Here is a 20204-nt window from a genome sequence, read left to right on the forward strand (position 1 = left end):
GCTTCCTCAGCCTGAAAGGGTATTTGTAGTGGAAAGCTCTCAAAGAATACTTTTTCCCAATAATTTGCGTTGGTCTAATAAAAGATGTCAGATTTACAAAAATAAATCGATATTAAACTACTCCCCAGAATAGGTCAGGGGCAGTGATGGGTGACCTTTCTTTTCTGTGGGTATCATCAGGGGAGATCAGCAGAAAATAGGAAGAGCCCTTTTCTCCCCAGCACCACCTGGGGCGACGAGGAACAATGGTAATAAGCTGATGGAGAATAGGTTTAGGTTAGAGATCAGAAGGCAATATTTTACAGTTCGGGTGGCCAGAATCTGGAAGCAACTTCCCAGGGAAGTGGCCCTCGCTCCTACCTTGGGCAGATTCGAAAAGATGTTAGATGATCACCTGTCTGGGGTCTTGTGAACCCAGCAGGCATTCCTGCCTGTGGCAGAGGGTCAGGCTAGATGATCTGATCGGGTCCCTCCTGATCCTAGCTACTATGAAACTATGAAACCTGTTTCTTTGATTTCATAGGATCATAGAAAATGAGGTTGGAAGGGACCTCAGGAGGCCACATCTAGTCTAACCCCCTGCTCAAAGGAGGACCAGCCCCAGCCCCAGCCCCAGCCCCAGCCCCAGCTAAATACCCCAGCCAAGACTTTGTCTAGCTGGGTCTTAAAAATCTAAAAGGACGGAGATTGTACAACCTCTCTGGGTAACCTGTTCCAGTGTCTTACTACCCTCCTAGTGAGAGTTGTTCTTTGGAACCAGCCTTTTCGGTTGGATGGGTGGAAACTAGTTCAAGGAGTCAATCTTATGGCCACCCCCATGAAAAATCTTTGCAATAAGACGGTCAGTATCTCGGTGCAGGCAGTATCTGCCACATGTTGTGGTTGTCCCTGGGAATACGGGCATTGTTTTAAGTCAGTGGTTCTCAACGTTTTTAAATTCAAGGCACCACTCATTAAACTACAGGCACCCCTTGGAAAATGCCAGCTCTTACTTTTCACTACGTATTTTAACTACAGAAAAATCATAGAGCATTTCTTCTCTCGCAAAGAACTCGTGTTAATAGATACAAACACCACAAATGCCTGTAATACGAAATCAGCGCTGGGTTGCTGCTTGTAGCCGTGTTGGTCTTAGGACATTAGGCAGGCAAGGTTCTTTGACTAATATCTTTTATTAGATTACAGATCAGCAGACTCCCTATGCCGGGAGAAGGGTGACTGCGCCCGAAAGCCTGCCTACAATGATTTATTCAGTTGGTTTAATAAAAGACATCACTCAAAGAACCTTGCCTGTCTATATGAAATCAATGCGTTTATTTTATGAACCACGTCCTCAGACCTGTCAGTGGCACACGGAACCACCCCTGAAAGGATCTCAGAACACTAATTGAGAACCAGTGTGTTAACTGTTATAATTGTATCTATACGGAGTAATTGTACTGCTCTGATTATTATTCTGGCAAGGATAGCAGGATGGAGAGAGGAGACGAGTTGTGTAGTAATTAGCACTGAGATATCCTGAATGAAGACAGAGTGAAAAGAGGACAATTTAATCGTAAAAAACAAGGCCTGAAGTAGGAGGGAAAGCCTTGGGTGGGGGGGGGTTGCAAGCTCGTGGTACTATGCAAAATACGCACCTTACATTTCTAAAATATATTTAAATTCAGTCAAATCAGAATTGTTTGCACTGCAGTTCGAAGGAGAAAGAAAGAAAAAGACAAAAATCTCATGTTGCATTGGCCGGGAATCGAACCCGGGCCTCCCGCGTGGCAGGCGAGAATTCTACCACTGAACCACCAATGCCGACACAGACACAATACCACCTGTCAGGATGTTCAGGGTGAGTCTGCACTTTCTACCTTGAGGAATCGCAGACTCTAACGAACTGGGCTGTGATAGCTTTGACTTCATCCGCATGTCGGGAGGGGGACGGACACGGGGACACCACTAACTTCCATTCTACTCCTTATGTTTAGCTTACTGCTTTGCAAGGTCTCCAAACTCCAATTTTTCTACACTGAATCGTAAGCAAGCGCATCTATTTTAATTCAGAATATGACTAAGTAATCTGCTCCATTTCGTTTTGGTATTAAATAAATACTGCTCCAGTATTACATTTCATGTGGAAAAAAGGTGCTGTGTCCAGCATAAAAAGCGGGTGGGTATCAATCTGATCCTTTAGTCATTCAGTCTCATCGCTAGACTATGGCTCTCGCTTGTTGCTACATCCCCACCCCCCAAAACAAAAGGAAACCTAGTGCAAACTTCACTGTATCACTTTTCTAGATTAATGCGCAGTTTATGTTGGGGTTTACCTGTACAACTAGCTGTAGCCACGAGCTCAAATGAACGGGTTTAACAAGAAAGGAATATTGTTAAGTGACTTCCTAAGTTTCATTACTTCAAGCTCATATAGGAATTCTAGCTCTTTCCGTGAACATGTGGTGGCTCTTAAAAGAGCCTTTGGGGTTGGGAAGTGGGAGCCAGTAGCCCCCAAACGCAGCTCAAGGTTTACGCCCTCTCCCCACGGATGCGGCGCGCCAGCTGGATGTCCTTGGGCATAATGGTGACGCGCTTGGCATGGATGGCACACAGGTTGGTGTCCTCGAAGAGCCCCACCAGGTAGGCCTCGCTGGCCTCCTGCAGCGCCATGACAGCCGAGCTCTGGAAGCGCAGGTCGGTCTTGAAATCCTGCGCGATCTCGCGCACCAGGCGCTGGAAGGGCAGCTTGCGGATCAGCAGCTCTGTAGACTTCTGGTAGCGCCGGATCTCGCGCAGCGCCACGGTGCCGGGCCGGTAGCGATGCGGCTTCTTCACACCGCCGGTAGCCGGGGCGCTCTTGCGGGCAGCCTTGGTAGCCAATTGCTTGCGAGGCGCTTTGCCACCAGTAGACTTGCGGGCGGTCTGCTTGGTGCGGGCCATCGTCACCTGGAACCGATACGCGTCTCTACGGAGCAGAAGAAACTGTATGACTCCTGGCCCCTGTCTGGCAATATATAGGGGAAGCAGAGCCTCTGATTGGCTGAGAGCTGCAGAGAAACCGTTGGGGCTTTGAATTTCCCGGGCTGAGCAGTGATTGGACAGATTATAATCCCCCTCCCCCTCAGAAATGCACCTGCACTGGAAAACCCTCTTGGGGTTGAGCTCTTCACCACTGCACCGGGCCGGGGCCGCGGCTCTAGAGAGCGGGAACGTTTGGGGCCAACACGGCTACAACCGTCAACCCAGCGCTGATTTCGTATTACAGGCATTTGTGGTGTTTGAAACTATTCACACGAGTTCTTTGCAAGAGAAGAAATGCTCTATGATTTTTCTGTAGTTAAAACACGTAGTGAAAAGTAAGAGCTGGCATTTTCCAAGGGGTGCCTGTAGTTTAATGAGGGGTGCCTTGAGTCTAAAAACTTTGAGAACCAGACTTAAGGCAATGCTTTTGAGATGCCCGTATTCCCAGGGACAACCACAACATGCGGCCGATACTGCCTGCACCGAGATACTGACCGTCTTATTGCAAAGATTTTTCATGGGGGTGGCCATAAGATTGACTCCTTGAACTAGTTTCCACCCATCCAACCGAAAAGGCTGGTTCCAAAGAACAACTCTCACTAGGAGGGTAGTAAGACACTGGAACAGGTTACCCAGAGAGGTTGTACAATCTCCGTCCTTTTAGATTTCTAAGACCCGGCTAGACAAAGCCCTGCACCGAAAACTTTGATCGGTTTGAATTTCCCGCGCTAAGCGGGCATTGGCCAGAAATTTCATCCCCCCCGCCCACAGAGGCTCAGGGCGCCGGCTCTGTGAGCCGGGCTGAGGTTAGGGCCCAGGTGGTTTGTAACGCAAACGGCCCCGGTGGCGGAGCTGACGCCTCCCGCGCTGGGCAAACAAGGCAGCCGCCTCGCTCTGCAGGGCACCGATCGCAGCGCCGTTAGTGCTGCAGAGCCCAGGGCAGACTGCACCTGGGCTGGGCGATTTGACAGGGACTGCAGCAGCACTGCCCAAGGGGAGCTGCCCTGGAGGGAGCTCCTAGTGCGTTGGGAGCAGGGGAGCAAGGAGGAGATCCAGCATAGAGAAGAGGGTCAGCTTTGTCCCTGGAGGAATATGTAGAAACTCGGGTTCAGGAGAATATTTAAAAAATGGAGAGCGATGGGTTCCACCTACAATTCCGCATCTCCAGAACAGCAGAAACTCAGGACAATGTTGCTGTTTTAAAATGTGCCCTTTAAATATGAAACAGAATTTCACATTAACCCGCTTCTCAAACACCCACAGGATCCCTGTCCCTCCCAGCAGCCCGGGGAGTTCGCGGCGCGTTGGTCGAGTGAGAAAGAAGGGGCAATGACCCCGTTTGGGAATTTCGAAAAAGCCCGCGCTGGGAAGAGATTGGTTCCTGCCCACCGCCACGGGCTCTTCACGCCTCCCGGGCTCAGACTGCATAGGAAAGGCCGAGGGGGGGCCAGACGGGGGGATGTAGATGTTAGGATTACATGTGCGTGTGCAAGGTCAGTGCGCGTATATGTAAACTCAGTGTGTAGGTACAATATACGCAAATCCAGACGTATGTAATATGCGTTGGTATATATAAACTATATGCATGCACCAGTACGTGTATATATTAATATATAATACACACACGTACACACAGACTCTATCCACTGCTGGGTTTTTGGTTGTAGCCGGGTGGGGGCTAATCTATCAACACACATACACGCACCTCCTCAGCAGCTTCCTCGGACTCTTCCCTATAAAACAATTGACAGGACATGGAAGAGAACAGGGACTCTCAAGCACTTCAGTGCTGCCTTTTTAAGACCGCCGAAATACGCAGTGGGGACTTAGGAGGTTTTCAGTTTAGCATAAATGTTGCATTTCAGTATGCATTACAACAGTATGGAATATAATAGTAAAGTATGCTCTCACTACCGGTCCAACAGCAAACTGACTGTGTGCCCGTGAAATATAGTAACCAGCTCTTCCTTTGAAGTTGTGGGTGGCTCTTAAAAGAGCCTTTGGGTTCAGACTGTTTAGCAAAAAATTTGCTTCCAGGTAATGCTTTTACTTGCCCTTGGGCTTGTGGCTTTCGGTCTTCTTGGGCAGCAGCACAGCCTGGATGTTGGGCAGCACGCCGCCCTGCGCGATCGTCACCTTGCCCAGCAGCTTGTTCAGCTCCTCGTCGTTGCGGATGGCCAGCTGCAGGTGCCGCGGGATGATGCGCGTCTTCTTGTTGTCGCGGGCCGCGTTGCCCGCCAGCTCCAGGATCTCGGCAGTCAGGTACTCCAGCACAGCCGCCATATACACGGGCGCGCCGGCTCCCACTCGCTCCGCATAGTTGCCCTTGCGTAGCAGGCGGTGCACGCGGCCCACCGGGAACTGCAGTCCGGCACGGGACGAGCGCGACTTGGCCTTAGCCCGTGCCTTGCCTCCTTGCTTGCCGCGTCCAGACATCTCGACTCTGCTGTACCGACTCACGAATCTACCGCTAGAAGAAACTGCAATAAGACGTCCAGCGCCGCGCCCGCCCTTTTATCAACCCGAGCGCATCAGGACGGCGGCTTCTGATAGGCTCGAGCGCGCAGCTGCCCACAGCGGCCAATGAGAAAGAGACTGCTAAACCCCACCAATGGAAAGACAGCTTGCCGTTCTCACCAATAGGAGTGCCGGGCTTGGAGCACATGTGTACCGCCCCGGCCGGAGGCCCGCGTCGCCCCAGCAGCCAATCCGACGGCTCCGTTTGGCTCACGTCATTTGCATGGCGGCCTATAAAGGAGGGGCCTGGGGCGCTCGCTCTTTACTTGCCTTGTGCTGTGTCGCGAGTGAGCTGTACAATGCCGGAGCCCGCCAAGTCCGCGCCCGCCCCCAAGAAGGGCTCCAAGAAAGCTGTGACCAAGACCCAGAAGAAAGGTGACAAGAAGCGGCGCAAGAGCCGCAAGGAGAGCTACTCCATCTACGTGTACAAGGTGCTGAAGCAGGTGCACCCCGACACCGGCATCTCGTCCAAGGCCATGGGCATCATGAACTCCTTCGTGAACGACATCTTCGAGCGCATCGCCGGCGAGGCGTCCCGCCTGGCGCACTACAACAAGCGCTCGACCATCACGTCGCGGGAGATCCAGACGGCCGTGCGGCTGCTGCTGCCCGGGGAGCTGGCCAAGCACGCCGTGTCGGAGGGCACCAAGGCTGTCACCAAGTACACCAGCTCCAAGTAACCTGCTTCTGGCTTCTTTCCCAGAACCTCAACCCAAAGGCTCTTTTAAGAGCCACCCACTTACTCCATGAGAGAGCTGTTGCCTGCTTTGTTGCCTACATACATCCTAGTTTTGGGACAAATCAGTTTCGCATACAGGTGGGGTGGGGGTTGAAGTAAACACCTTCACGTATATATGCTTGTTTATCGACCACGGGAGTTTTTTCTTCGTTTTACTAGCCTTATTCAAGCTTATGTTTATAAAATAGAGCGCTTTGCTTCTAAGCTATAGGAGTTTTTTTTTCTCCCCCTTCTGCCTCTTACAATAGAATAAAGTAGACAAGCAATGATATTCAAATATCAAATATAGTTCAGAGAGAAAAATCTAGGTTTTCCCGAAATGAAAAAAAATGCTCCTGGTCTTCTAGAAGTGGAGTAAAAAGCGCTACTCGAAAGGGATTTTTCTTGTATGTGATGAGGGAGTTAAAACAGGGCTCCTCACTCTTTCTCCCACTTTGGATTGCAGCGATTTTTTTCACTTAGTGTTTATAAAGTTGTCCGTAACTTCTTTCTTGGTTGTAGTCGGCGCCCCCATTTTATTCAGGAACTATTTGGGGGTCATGGAGAAACGGGTAGTTCATGTTGTGCTAGTTACATTCTACAGCACTAACTTTGTTCGCTTATGAACATTATCTTCGACCCGGGACTTCTGGTGGTATTTCCCCCATGAGCCGTTGCTAATATGTCTCTTCAGCGCTTAGGGATGCAGGGTCTCAGTCACTGGCTGTTACTGCTGCTTGTGCGCATGCTCTCGGGAGGGTAGGCGCCAAAACTTCATGTTTTAATTTGAAACGAAAGGGCCGTTTCTGATTGGCCAGACTGAGATGTTCAGCTCGTCAGTTGCTCAATGTGGAAGACTGGGTCTCAGAGGGAAGAGGGGGATGTTTCTCTGTTGCCTGTGAGTTTTCTCTCTGGTCCAACCAGCCATAAACTCTGGGGTTGGGCACATCTCTAGCACATCTTTGCTCACTGGAGCAGGACGTGGGCAAGAGGGGCATCTGCCTCAGACTCCAAGTTAGGAGGGGCACCAGAATTGCCTCTCACCTCTGCTGAGTCTGTGCCCCTGCAGCATTGCCATGCCAATAGTTTCCAGATGTGGTTTCTTTAACAACAACAGAATTGAAGTGAGCAGAACATGCACAGTGGCAGCAGCTCAGCTGGGACAGTTTAGAAGTTCCCATTGTGGGTAAAGATGGTGCTCCTCCTGGCCCCACTTCCGTTTGCATACTGTCCTCCCCCAGACTCCCTCTTCTTGGAACCCATGCCCCCCACCCCATGCCCATCTGCCCCTCTCAGAATCAGCACCTCCCTGCCCCTTCCTCTCAGGACTATGTGCTCCCTTCTTCCCACTGTCCCATAGGGTTTGCCCTAGGCATCAGTTTGGCTGGTTATGCCACTGTCTGAGAGGTTCAACCTTCTTAAATGCCCAGGGATCGCTAGTTCTCCTGCGAGAAAAATCCAAGAAGTCTAGGAGAGGTTCCACTCTGCATAGTCTTGTCTTGTTCCTTCAAGTTATCTGCTCCTTTGGCTGGCCACTGTTACACTCAGGATGACTCTGAGGCATTTTATTTTATGCAGAGAATTATAGGAGAAGCCAAAGTAAATCCCTCTAAATGATAGACCAGTTTATTAGGATGTTAGCAATCAGGCAAAATTAGCAAAAGCAGCTACATACAGCAATATATAGTTATACTCACTGCTGTGTGATGAGGACCCAGGCCCTCAGAATCCATTATGCTTCTGTGTGGGGGAGTTCTGTACAGCTCAGGTTCAAATTTCTGTATTCCTGCCTATTGCTCTGGGATAAGGATCTCTTGGCCAATTCAGTAGGAAGCAGGAAACTAAGTCATGGCCTGTAACCATTGTTCTTTCCTGGGGGTTACCTTATTATCATTGGGTGTGATCCATCACTGGCCTATGCATTTTAATTGCCTTGCAACTGTCTCTCTCAATCCGATGTCAATCTAGTAATGAAACCTCATTAGACAGACAAATGGATGATGATCGTCACTTTTCTCTGGCAGCTCCAGCCACCAAGTTAGTTCCAAACATACTGGCACCTGCCTTTCCTTTGGAGTAAACCAGCAAGGCTGAGAGGGTGACATTGGTGTGTGGGCAGCTCAGCGTCTCCATATACACTGTCCAGACTTTTGTGCCCTGGAGAGGTCACTCCAACTTCACTTCAAAATAAAGTGTGGATTATGTTCAGTGAGCTAAGATGCCAACTAATCATTGTGATTCAGACTGAACTGCTTTTGGGATCAGAGTATCTGGGAGGAGGAATGTAGTGACACCCAGCACAGCAAAAAGGGGCAAGGAGTGTTTAGGACTCTGCAATGTCTCATTTTTGGCCCTTGTTGGGTAGCCGCTGGGTATGGACATGTGCTTTTACATCATGATGATATCCACTGGGCCCCTCACGGTGACTGCAACCCGGTTTGGTCAGTCTAGGCGGGGTCCAGTGCTCTCTCTTCCCACCTGCCACGACTTTGATGTTTAAGAGATATTAATGAGAGGGAGGTGGTGACTACCTAAACAAAGGATCAAAGGAAAAGAAAAACGGAGCCAACTGCTTGGGACATCTGCCTCCTCCGGGCCTCCTCTGGTCCTTATTGTCCTTCTTCCCTCTTCCTTGCTCCTGCAGCGGAGCCGCCGCTGCTTCTTCTTCAGCGCCCTCCCAGCTGCTTACCCTGGCATTAGAGCAGGCTTGGGCTCCATTCTCCTTGCCCTCTGCAGATGGCTTCCTTCCTCCCCTCGCTCTGTCTCTGGCCCCCACATATTGCCCCAGCTTTGGATTTGCACCAATCCGCTTTACCTGCCAAGGGGGTACAGGCAGGCAGGGGCGGATAGGGAGCTCCTGCCTCAGCGTGGATGTGTCCATCCGGCGAGGTTTGCGCTCCTGGCTGGGGGTGTGCCCCAGGTGAGTACTGCTCAGGTCCCCACTTCTTCTTTTGTATGCTGGGTTTTTGGCTGTAGCCGTGTTAAAGACATAGGCAGGCAAGGTTCTTCTTTAGTATGACATTTTAGGATTACAACATTCATAGATTAATATCTAAATTTGATAACCATTCAACTGCGTCAGGGGTAGGTAGCTGTGTGAATTCATTTTAGATTGCCATTAAATGATTTAATCAGGCAATCATTGACAATGTGTTGCACCATCTGAGAAAATGCACCACAGTCATAACCCAGATTCTCTTTGATTCTCCATTTATGGAGTTAGGTATCCACATTTTCCAATAAGTGTCTGAATGCGATTTAGGGAGGACCAAATCTTTCTCAGTAGGTCAAATCTTGGCTGGGGGCTTGTAGGGTTACTGATTATGTATTTCTGTGGCAGGTTGGTATTTGCCCAGGCTTCCCTCCATTGTTCTTCGGTGCTCTTGTTATTATCATAGAGCTTCTTGGCGGATTTGCAGAAAGGTTTTCTGCATTTGAGCCTATTCGGTGGTGGTGTGGTTAAGTCCTTGTTGATTGGAAGGTTTAGGTTACTGATGGCCTTATAGTATTCCCTCATGCATGTGGCATTGCGGTGGAGCGGTAGGGGAAGCACTAGGACTGGAAGCCATGGCAGTGGCATACTTTGTAATATTCTGATATAATCTGCACAGCTGCATTTAACTGTGTATTAGCAATCTTTGTGTGCACACTTGTGTTCCAGACTGGGGAACAATATTCTGCTACAGAGAAAACAAGTGCTAGAGTGGCCATTCAAAGTGTGGTTTCATTTGCTCCTCATGTTGTTCTGGCCAGTTTAAGTACAATGTTAATCCCAACTTTCATTTTTTTTAGCAGTATTCCATAGATGTTCATGAAAGGAGAGGCTCCGATTGAGTCACACTGAGGTATTTTGTGAACTTCTCATGCTTAACCTCTTCTCCACAGAAATTTATGGAGAGTTTCTGGTCAGTGTTGGCACTGTTTAGATGAAAGTCATTGATGAGTTTTCCTTGGATTTTGGTGGAGTTTCCAACATGCAAAATATTCTTCAAGTAACTTGAGGTCTTTGCAAAGCTCTTTCTAGACTTCAGCCTGGGTTCTTCTTTGAATAGCAAGCACCCGGTCATTGGCATAGCTGAATTTCCGGCAGGTTGTGACAGGGAGATCACTATACATTAAAAAGTGCTGGTGCAAGCCCTGATCCTTCTGGGAGACCATTATTTAGTAGACAGGTTCTGCTGATAGTGTTCCCTAGATGGACACAATATTGTTGGTTAGATAAAAGTGTTGATAAAAGGTGGAGGGTCTGCTGGCACCTGATGACCCTCAACACCTTCAGCAGGAGACCATCTTGGCATACGGTATCATAAGCTGCTTATAAATCAATGAAGGCTGCTCCTGTGATCTCTTTGCACTGGTACCCAGCTTCAATATACATAATGAATGCTACCACTTGGTCACAAGTGCTGTATCCAGGGCAAAAGTCAGCCTGTTCAACTGGTATAACCTTTCCAAAGATGGAAGATGTGTAAGCCAGTAGTATTTTTTGAGTTTATATGTTGTATAAAGCAGGGATATAGGGCAGAAGTTTTCTGAGTCCATGGTTGATTTTTCTGGATTTTGAAATAGCAATGACCTTCACTTGTTGCCATATTTTGTGAATTTTGCTTGTCGCCATTATGTTGGAGAAGGGTGGGCAAGCAATGGCATCCTTTTTCTTTTTGGCCAAGAAGATGATGACAATCTTCTTGTAGTGTTCCCTAAAGCACAACAAATCTCATCAACTCAGTGATCAAATGATTGTAAAGAAATGATCAGGATTACAATGCCAAAGACCTTTCAGGGCCAAACTTATCACAACATGAGACCATCACTATGTTTGTGCCACTTAAATGTGGAGGGCCTATCAAGGCCCAGGTGTGATTTCTTTGGGTGACTCAAAAAACTCCATAGAATTGATGTGCTGTTGCTTCAAGAAACCCACATAATTAACAATGAAAGAGCCTTGAAAACGCAGATTGTGGGATTTCTGCTAGTTGCAAGCTAACAGCATCTCAAACACAGATTAACAACGTATGTGAAATCCAGCTCTAAAGATGTCATCACAACGAATCTGGAAAACAATACACCTATAGCCATCACCATTAAAATTCAGGATGTAACCATGTTAAATATATATATAAACCTCCAAATGCCACATGTATTCCAAGCATACTGCCTACCATTAACCATCCATGGCTTTCACCGACAATTTTAACAGCCGTCACAAAGCTTGAGGCTACACAACTGACAACTGTGGAGAACAGGTCATTGACTGGGTAATAGCAGACATCCTGTTCCTTCGGTTTGATGCTAAAGATTGAAGCACCTTCCATTCCACATGATGGAGGAAAGATTCAAACCTTTATCTATGTTTTGTCACATGTGATAGCTTGGGTGAACCATTGTGTGCTTCAAGATCAAGCCACTAATATTAGACTAGGCCAAGAATGAATAAGTGCTTTTTTGGAAAAGTGTGTAACAGCAGGTAAAAATAACAGCTAATGTTTTGCCTTTTGATAACAATTGAGTTATATGTAGTCAGCTACATTTTTTTAACTTACTGTCATCCTAGGCCACTTTCAAGGGACTCAACTATGTTGCAGCAATGTGGTTAAAGCAGATCACAAAGCCTGTTATAGAGTGAACCTTTACTAGTGTTACAAGTGTCCTAGGCAGAAAAGTTAAAGAAACAGAATATGGCAAGTAGCATCCCCAGATGATGAAGGAAAAAGATAAGAAACCCTCTCTCCCAGAACTATACTTTTCATAAGGACATAGACCCCAGTGAATTAGCCTATTCCAAATCCACAGGAAAACTGGTTTAGTTCAGTTTTTAAAGCCTCAGTGAAACAAAAACATTTGAATAGCACTGATCAGAATATTATTTAAATAACCAATGTATAAATATTTGGTGTAAATGACGAGGTGGAAATTTGGGGGAAGACTCCAGTAAATTCAGGACAACTTGCTGCCAGTCTGCCGGTTACCTTCCTTCTTCATCTCCCCCTGCCAGTATAGGTGAGAATCTGTATTGTGTTATTGCAGGTAGCTAGCTAGATATGCATAAAGTCAAGTGCCGTAGGGTGGTGACAGCACGGGACCAGGGCCTGGGGTAGAGCTGCAATTCGCTCCCTCCACACCCCTGCCTGCAGAACCAGTGTCACAGGTACTTAGAGCCACCATCAGCTGTCTGTCCTGGGCCTCAGCCCCATGCTGTCATGGCCCCGCAATCTTGATCTGAGCCCTGGCTCTGGCCCCGTCCAACTGTTCTGCTCCTGAATGCTGGGTTCCCATACCATCTGCCCAGCTGAGCACACCCTGCCCAGGTGGGTCCTGCGCCAGTCTCCATGGAAACCCCACCTGCCCAGTCTGTTGTCTCTGGGAGTGGGTGCAAGGCAGCAGGGCCGGGGTGCCTAGGCAGCAGGGCCAGGGCTGGCAGTGGCAGAGACTGGCAACTGCAGCTGGAAGGGTACGCCTCTGCAGGGGCTGCCAGGTAAAGAGTCTGGTTCTCTTGCTGACTGAGCCCCAATGCTGCCTGGGGGCAGCAGGACCATCTGCACATGCCATGCCCTGGGCTGCTCCCTGTGCCTGGGCTGAGGGACCTGCCATGGGCGGGATAATTTTATTTGCCCACCCTGAGCTATATTTTGCCCACCCCTGGGTTATAGTCTTGTATCTCAAAAGACTGAATGGTATCTAGTTTTCTGTAACATCTTCCTCCCTGCCTCCCACCCCACTATCCTTCTAAGAACTGAATGAGAAACTTGGGAGAGGTTGTGACAGGATCATGTGTTCTTTCGTTTATACAGGTTCCTCCAGGATCTAGTCCATCTTTCCCTAGTCAGGAGATTGCTGGATGCTGCTAATGCAGCCCAGGTCATCATGGTTAGCAGCCATGCCCTTTCCCTCCCCTCATCCCTATACAGGAAGGGGCAGTAGTCAGAACACCCTCTATTTGGCCACTAGTGCAGGGGTTTCCTTGATACGCTGTTCTCATTAGGACTGAACACCAGGGAATGTCTAAGGAGAAGCTGCATTGCCAGCATGGCAATAATCAATTTGACTTAGTTAATAAATTTTCCTGAATGCATCAAATCCTCCTGCAATTGAATCCAGCAAAGTACTATCTGTGAGCACATCTACATGAGATGTTTACTGTGCAGTAGATTAATTAGTTGTGTAGTAAACACTGTGCATCTACACATGCACCCCTATTAGGCTGGAGTAAACTTAATTACTCTGCAGCAGGATACTACTTCTAAATACAAGAACTGCTCTGCTGTAGAGTTTTTTACTCCACAGCAGCGCAAGTTTAGACGCTGCCCTAGGTCGCTGGGGCACGAGGGTGCTTCAGTGTGGGGGGGTTGCCTGCCAACTAGCCCCATGCTGAAGCACCCTTGTGCCCCAGCCAGTTCCTCTGCAGCACATTGACCTGGGGGGTGGGGAGGGGCAGCAGCTCTGGGCTGGCTGGCTGACCCTGGAAGCCCCTGCTAGCCAGGGATGCTTCAACTGGGCTCAACATGCTGTGGTCCAGGGTGCACATGCAAATGGCGCACCTAGAGCAAGAAACTGCTCTGGAGTTTATTTCTTTACATTAATATGCACATATAGACATGCCCTATGTGTGCAAACCGGATACATAAGCTCTTGTCAGGGTAGTATTGCTATTTCCTACCATGCTGAGACAAAGAATCAGAGTCATATGAATAGTGACACTACAGGGCCTTGTGCTAACTAGCATTTTCCCTGTGAAGATTTAATGGCCAACTGCACTGCCATCTACAGAGTAATTCCTCCTTGGAGTCTCTCCTGCTATTCACACACACTGCCTCTGCACTAGAAACTGAAGGGCACCCTACTGAAGACCTCAATAGAGCTCACAGGAAGTGCTGACCACTCATCTGATCTTAGCTTAGTTTTCCTTCTGCAACATTTATGTGACCATAAACTCCATCATTTTTAGAAGGGCTGGCCTATGGAGACAAAAATCTGATCCACCCGGCCCTTTACATTTTCACACTTTACTCCCAAGAGTAAAAACAGGTATAAGTGTCCCTAAACTTTTAAGTTAATGTGGATGTTTAGACAAGAAATACACAGTTACCACAACAGACATAACTGTGAGACAGTGGGTGTGTCTACACGTGTGCTTTAATGTGCAGTAGTTTATTCTGCTTCACGTTAAAGTGTCATGCGAAAAACAGTGCTAAGAAGCTAATGTGCAGTAGAATTAGTCTACTGCGCATTAAGCATCACTAAAAAGGCATCCGCCTTTGCTACTGTCTTTTCATAGATTTCATAGATTTCATAGACATTAGGGCTGGAAGGGACCTCAGGAGATCATCGAGTCCAGCCCCCTGCCCAAAGGGCAGGAAGTCAGCTGGGGTCATAGGATCCCAGCAAGATAAGCATCCAATTTACTCTTGAAAGTGTTCAATGTAGGTGCTTGAACCACCTCCGCTGGCAGACTGTTCCAGACCTTGGGGGCTCGGACAGTAAAGAAATTCTTCCTTATGTCCAGCCTGAAATGGTCTTGCAGGAGTTTGTGACCGTTCGACCTCGTCATCCCTTGGGGCGCTCTGGTGAACAGATGTTCCCCCAGATCCTGGTGGTCACCCCTGATAAACTTATAGGTGGCCATCAGATCACCCCGAGCCTGCGCTTTTCCAGGCTAAAGAGTCCCATGGCTCTCAGCCTGTCATCGTAAGATCTGTTTTCCTGACCTCTGATCATGCGCGTGGCTCTCCTCTGGACTCTCTCAAGCTTCTCCACATCCTTTTTGAATTGTGGAGCCCAAAACTGGACACAGTACTCCAGCTGCGGCCTCACTAAGGCCGAGTACAAGGGGAGAATGACGTCCCGGGATTTGCTCGAGAAGCATCTATGGATGCAAGCCAGCATTTTGGTCGCTTTACTAGCCGCAGCATCGCATTGGAGGCTCATGTTCATCTTGTGGTCAATGATGACCCCCAAGTCTTTTTCTTCTGTAGTGCTAACCAACGTAGCACTGCCGAGCCTATAAGGGTGCTGCAGGTTTTTCCTCCCAAGGTGGAGAACCTTGCATTTTTCGGTGTTAAACACCATGAGGTTCTCGTCTGCCCATTTGCTGAGCTTGTCCAGGTCAGCCTGGATCACCCGCCTGTCTTCTGGCGTGGATGCTTTGCCCCAAAGTTTGGTGTCATCGGCGAACTTGGCCAGTCCACTCCTGACTCCAATGTCCACATCGTTAATGAAGATGTTGAACAGTATGGGTCCCAGGACAGAGCCTTGAGGGACCCCACTGGTCACAGGGCACCACGATGAGTGACTGCCATGAATTACAACCCTCTGGGTCCGACCACGAAGCCAATTTCCCAGGCAGCAGATCATGGTGGAGCCAAAGCCACAACTGGGCAGTTTGGCCAAGAGGTGATCATGGGATACCAGATCAAAAGCTTTTTTGAAGTCAAGATATATGACATCAACCTCTTCTCCCTTGTCCAGGTGATAGGTCACCTGGTCATAGAAGGAAATGAGATTGGTCAAACAAGACCTACCCGCAACAAACCCGTGCTGGCTATCCCTTAGGATGTTAGCCTGGGCCAGTCCCTCAAGGATGGCCTCCTTAATAAACTTTTCTAAGATCTTCCCCAGGATAGAAGTCAGGCTAATGGGCCTGTAGTTAGCTGGATCCACTCTCCTCCCTTTCTTGAAGATCGGCACCACATTGGCCTTCTTCCAGTCTTCGGGCACTACACCAGAGCGCCAGGAGTTTTCAAAGATCCGTGCCAGGGGCTGGGCTATGACGCTTGCCAGCTCCTTGAGTACCCTGGGGTGCAGGTTGTCAGGGCCAGCTGACTTGAAGGTATCCAGCTTCTCAAGGTGTTCCTTCACGAGGTCAGCATTGATGGAGGGTAGGGGATCCCCCTCACCCAGATTTCCCTGTCCCATAGCAGGCATGGGCATCCCGTGTGACTGATGAAAGACTGACACAAAGTACCTATTTAATAGTTTGGCTTTTTCCTGGGCGTCAGTTGTCAGTTGCCCCATCTGGTTTAGCAGGGGTCCAACATTGCCCTTGCTTTTCCTCCGGCTCCCCACATATCTGAAAAAGGACTTTTTGTTGTCCTTGATGCCTGAAGCTAGTTGGAGTTCAGTTGCAGCCTTGGCTTTCCTGGTTTGCTCCCTGCAGGACCGGACCAGCGTGGAGTAATCCTCCTTGGAGGTCAATCCCGTCCTCCATCATTTGTAGGCTTTCCTTTTTAGCCACAGTAGGTCCGCTAGTTCTCTGGAGTGCCAGGGGGGCTGCTGTGCCTTCTTGCTGCCTTTCCTCCGTGTTGGAATAGATTTAGCTTGTGCACTGAGGATCGCTTCCTCGAGAAGCAACCACTCTTCTTGAACTCCCATCTCCCTGGAGTCATGGTCCCTGAGGGCCTGACCGACAAGCCTCTTGAGCTTGTCAAAGTCGGCTTTTCTGAAGTCAAGGACTTCTGTGTTGCTGACTGACTTGCCAGCTTTATGGCGGATGGTGAAGGTGATCAGCTCGTGGTCGCTGTCACCCAACTTCCCATCAATCACTAGGTCGCCGATTAGGTCGTCCCCCGTAGCCAGTACCAGGTCAAGCAGCGCTTTGCCTCTCGTTGGCCCATAGACTTCTTGAGTCAGGTAGAGGTCATCCACGCACGAGAGAAAGCTTTGCGCCCGCTCAGATTTAGCTGAGTGATCTTCCCACGAGATGTCCGGGTAATTGAAGTCACCCATGACAACCAAGGTCCTGGAGCAAGCGGCCTCAGTCAGTTCCCGGGCAAACTCCTGGTCAAGCTCGGGACTTTGAGTGGGAGGTCTGTAGTAGACTCCCACCGTTGTGTCCCCTGTGCTGAATTCCCCACGAATTTTTACCCAGAGGGTCTCTAGCTGTCCATGCCGGTTGCCAACATCAGCTTGCAGAGACATGTAGCTTTCCTTCACATAGAGAGCTACACCCCCTTTACCTCATATTAAAGTACTAAACTTAATGCGCAATAGCAAAAGCACATTAATGAACATGTAGATATGCCCAGTAGGATATAACCATATGTAGAGGGAGATAAAACCAAATAAAGCATGCATAATGTAAGCAGGGTTACAGCTATATTATCATGGCAGCTTTGAGACTAATTAATCAAAGACCACAGGCCTGTTGTTCTGGGCATGGGAAAAAACAAAACAGAACAAGAGATCTTGTAGTTTAAATCCAAGAGTGAAGATAATTCAAGGGAAATACAAGCAGACAAGAATTAATGATAAGCAACAATCTTAGCTACATCCTGAGGAATTATGCAATTATGCACCTGCACAATTTTGCACATAAAAGACATGACCACGCACAATTGCATAATTATGCATAATTTAACTGTGGCAGGATCTGTACCTCCACTTCCATGATGTCAAGGCACAGAGCTGCATGACTAGACAGCTGGGTAGCTGGGGAGGGAAGCTTCTGCCTGAGGGGTGGGGGTGGGTGGGTAGGTAGGGCCCATGTGCTGTTGGGCCAGCCGGTTGGCTTAGTGCCTCCATGTGGGGCTTCTAACACTCCAGTCAGAAGCTGCATGTGGAGGCAAGCAGGAGCTTGGCCCAATGGCACATAACTCCATGCCTCCATGTGCAGCTTCCCGCTGGAGTGCTGGAAGCCCCATGTGGAAGGCCGGGCCAAACCCGTCTGGTCCAATGGCACGTGGACTGGGAGCCATGTGCTATCGGGCTGGGAGGGCTCCTGCTTGTGTGCACATGTGGTTTCTTGCTGGAGTGCTGGAAGCCCCATTTGGAGGCATGATGCCCAACCAGTTAGACGTTGCCTGTCTCCCAATCTGCACACCATCAGGCTGGACCAGCTGCCTCCACACCTCCACGTGGGGCTTCCAGCACTGCAGTGGGAAGCTTCATATGGAGGCATAGAGCCCACCCAGCCCAATGGAATGCATCTCCTGCCTGCACTGCCATGAGCCCCCATGTGCTGTCATGCAACCAGAATGATTTGGTGTGAAGGTGCATGCCAGCAGGCCAGCTCTGTGCCAGCACGTGCAGGCCCTGAGACTGACTCAGCCAGAGGCACGTGTCGCTGGGGGCTCTGCCTGCTGCCCCAGGGCCTGCTGCCGCTGAGCCACTGGCAGCAGGAACTGTGCACTGTGCAAGAGGGCAAGGGATGTGTAGCAGGGAGGGGGCCCCCACCCACCTAAAAACCCCACACACATATCCCTACATCCCTTCACAACTCCTTCCCCCCCACATCTGTCCACAAACCCCACATACTCCTATAACCCGCCCTCCCACACACCTGTCCACAAACTCCACAGGAACACCCACAACCACACTCCACACCTTCACAAATCCCCTCCCCCACATGCATCACCCTAACCCTCCCAACCAAACAAAGTACCTACATATATTTATAAAAAGGTTCAACTAGTGTCATATTTAGTTTAATTTTTAAAAGTAATTAATTTAGCACAATTTTGAGTTTTTCTGTGCATAATTTTGAATGTTTCTTTGTATAGTTCCCTGACATGTACTTAGCACATCTTATTTTTTAGGGCTGGATATTAAGGAACAGGATCTGAAATACCTGCATAGATATTTACCTAAAATTTTACCCCAAGTCTGTGGTGGACAGGAAGGGAGGTGAAGAGGGGGAGTGGAACAACACAGGAAAAGCACAAACCTATTTTAATTCAGTAGGTGATGAAAGCTAGCCTTATTGGAGAATCTGTGGGCATCGGAAAGGTGCCAGGAGAGCGGATAGAGAACTTTCCAGTAGCTACCCATTTAGTAAAAGATCTGGCCAAGGAGCTGCAGAGGTGATTCCTTGAGAAAGCAGGTCCCTCTCTTCCCTGCACCTTAGCACCAGAATGTCTGAGTCCCTGAACAGGCAATCAGGACATGGTGTCTGCAGAAGGATCATGTTGTCTGCAACCCATCTGAGTGCTGGAAACCTGGATCCTGCCCTTTAATGAAAACCAGCTGCCCAGAGACATGGGGGAAGGCTGAAGGCCCCAAAGCAGCTTCCAGCGCATGCTCAGGAAGCGCTGGCTCCAGTGACAATAGCTTTTTTTTTTTTGATGAATGCAAAGCAGATTGGCTTGTTTAAAACCCTGATGCAGTACTGCATAAAGGGGGCTGGCGCTACGTTCTCTGCACTGGGAGGGGTGACCTCACCATAGCATAACAGCCTAGGAAAATGTCATTAAAGACAAAGGGTAACAAGGAAAGTGCCTTAAATGAGGTTTCTCCAAGAAATAAAACAATACCCAAAACCTCTAGAGTATCCAGCACCCCCCACCTAACAAGCAAAGCACAGATCCACAGCTCTTTCACTGAAGTGAGTGGGTGGCTCTTAGAAGAGCCTTTGGGTATTTGTAATGTTTCAGAATCTAGGTCCAAGTCCGCAGATATCACTTGCCCTTGGCTTTGTGGCTCTCGGTTTTCTTAGGCAGCAGCACTGCCTGGATGTTGGGCAGGACGCCCCCCTGGGCAATAGTGACTCCCCCAAGCAGCTTGTTCAGCTCCTCATCGTTGCGGACAGCCAGCTGGAGGTGGCGGGGGATGATGCGAGTTTTCTTGTTGTCGCGGGCTGCGTTGCCGGCCAGCTCCAAGATTTCGGCTGTCAAGTACTCCATCACTGCAGCCAAATAGACGGGGGCCCCGGCTCCCACTCGCTCGGCATAATTGCCCTTGCGAAGCAGGCGGTGCACGCGGCCCACCGGGAACTGCAGCCCCGCGCGGGAAGATCGGGACTTAGCTTTAGCCCGCACCTTGCCTCCCTGCTTGCCGCGACCGGACATGCCTGGATGGGAGACTTCACCTTTAAACAGCAGCGCCCAACCCGGCAGCAAAAAACGCTCAGCAATCACGAAACATCGCCGCCCCTACCTTTTATACCCTTGTGGGAATGAGGAGAGCAGGTCTTGATTGGTTAATTATGGAGTCTACTTGAAGCAGCCAATAGGAGAACGAAAAATCATCCTGGCCA

At 49.1% G+C, this 20204-nt stretch overlaps 4 protein-coding genes and 1 non-coding gene across 5 annotated transcripts; 1 reads left to right on the forward strand and 4 right to left on the reverse strand.

The window, feature by feature from the left end:
• Positions 1–1732: 1732 nt before the first annotated feature.
• On the reverse strand, positions 1733–1803 carry TRNAG-GCC (transfer RNA glycine (anticodon GCC)). Its single transcript has one exon. It is a non-coding gene; the product is annotated as a tRNA-Gly (tRNA).
• Positions 1804–2474: 671 nt separating this feature from the next.
• Positions 2475–2938, reverse strand: LOC149863907 (histone H3). The gene has a single exon (XM_090048273.1). It carries the CDS (start codon positions 2920–2922, stop codon positions 2512–2514), a length of 411 nt encoding a protein of 136 aa, XP_089904399.1. The 5' UTR covers positions 2923–2938; the 3' UTR covers positions 2475–2511.
• A 1868-nt stretch (positions 2939–4806) lies between these two features.
• On the reverse strand, positions 4807–5469 carry LOC149863908 (histone H2A type 2-C-like). Its single transcript, XM_090047805.1, has one exon. The coding sequence runs from the start codon at positions 5437–5439 to the stop codon at positions 5050–5052; it is 390 nt and encodes a 129-aa protein (XP_089903931.1). The 5' UTR covers positions 5440–5469; the 3' UTR covers positions 4807–5049.
• A 338-nt stretch (positions 5470–5807) lies between these two features.
• Positions 5808–6449, forward strand: LOC149863909 (histone H2B 5). Its single transcript, XM_090048167.1, has one exon. The coding sequence runs from the start codon at positions 5820–5822 to the stop codon at positions 6198–6200; it is 381 nt and encodes a 126-aa protein (XP_089904293.1). The 5' UTR covers positions 5808–5819; the 3' UTR covers positions 6201–6449.
• A 4382-nt stretch (positions 6450–10831) lies between these two features.
• On the reverse strand, positions 10832–20056 carry LOC149863910 (histone H2A.J-like). The gene is made up of 2 exons (XM_090047693.1): positions 18897–20056; positions 10832–10938 (listed from the first exon to the last, which is right to left on the reverse strand). The coding sequence occupies exon 1, from the start codon at positions 20014–20016 to the stop codon at positions 19627–19629; it is 390 nt and encodes a 129-aa protein (XP_089903819.1). The 5' UTR covers positions 20017–20056; the 3' UTR covers positions 10832–10938; positions 18897–19626.
• Positions 20057–20204: the final 148 nt, after the last annotated feature.

This window comes from Crocodylus siamensis, chromosome 5, assembly GCF_052110815.1.
Source record: "Crocodylus siamensis isolate JL-2025a chromosome 5, ASM5211081v1, whole genome shotgun sequence".
Classification (NCBI taxonomy): domain Eukaryota; kingdom Metazoa; phylum Chordata; order Crocodylia; family Crocodylidae; genus Crocodylus; species Crocodylus siamensis.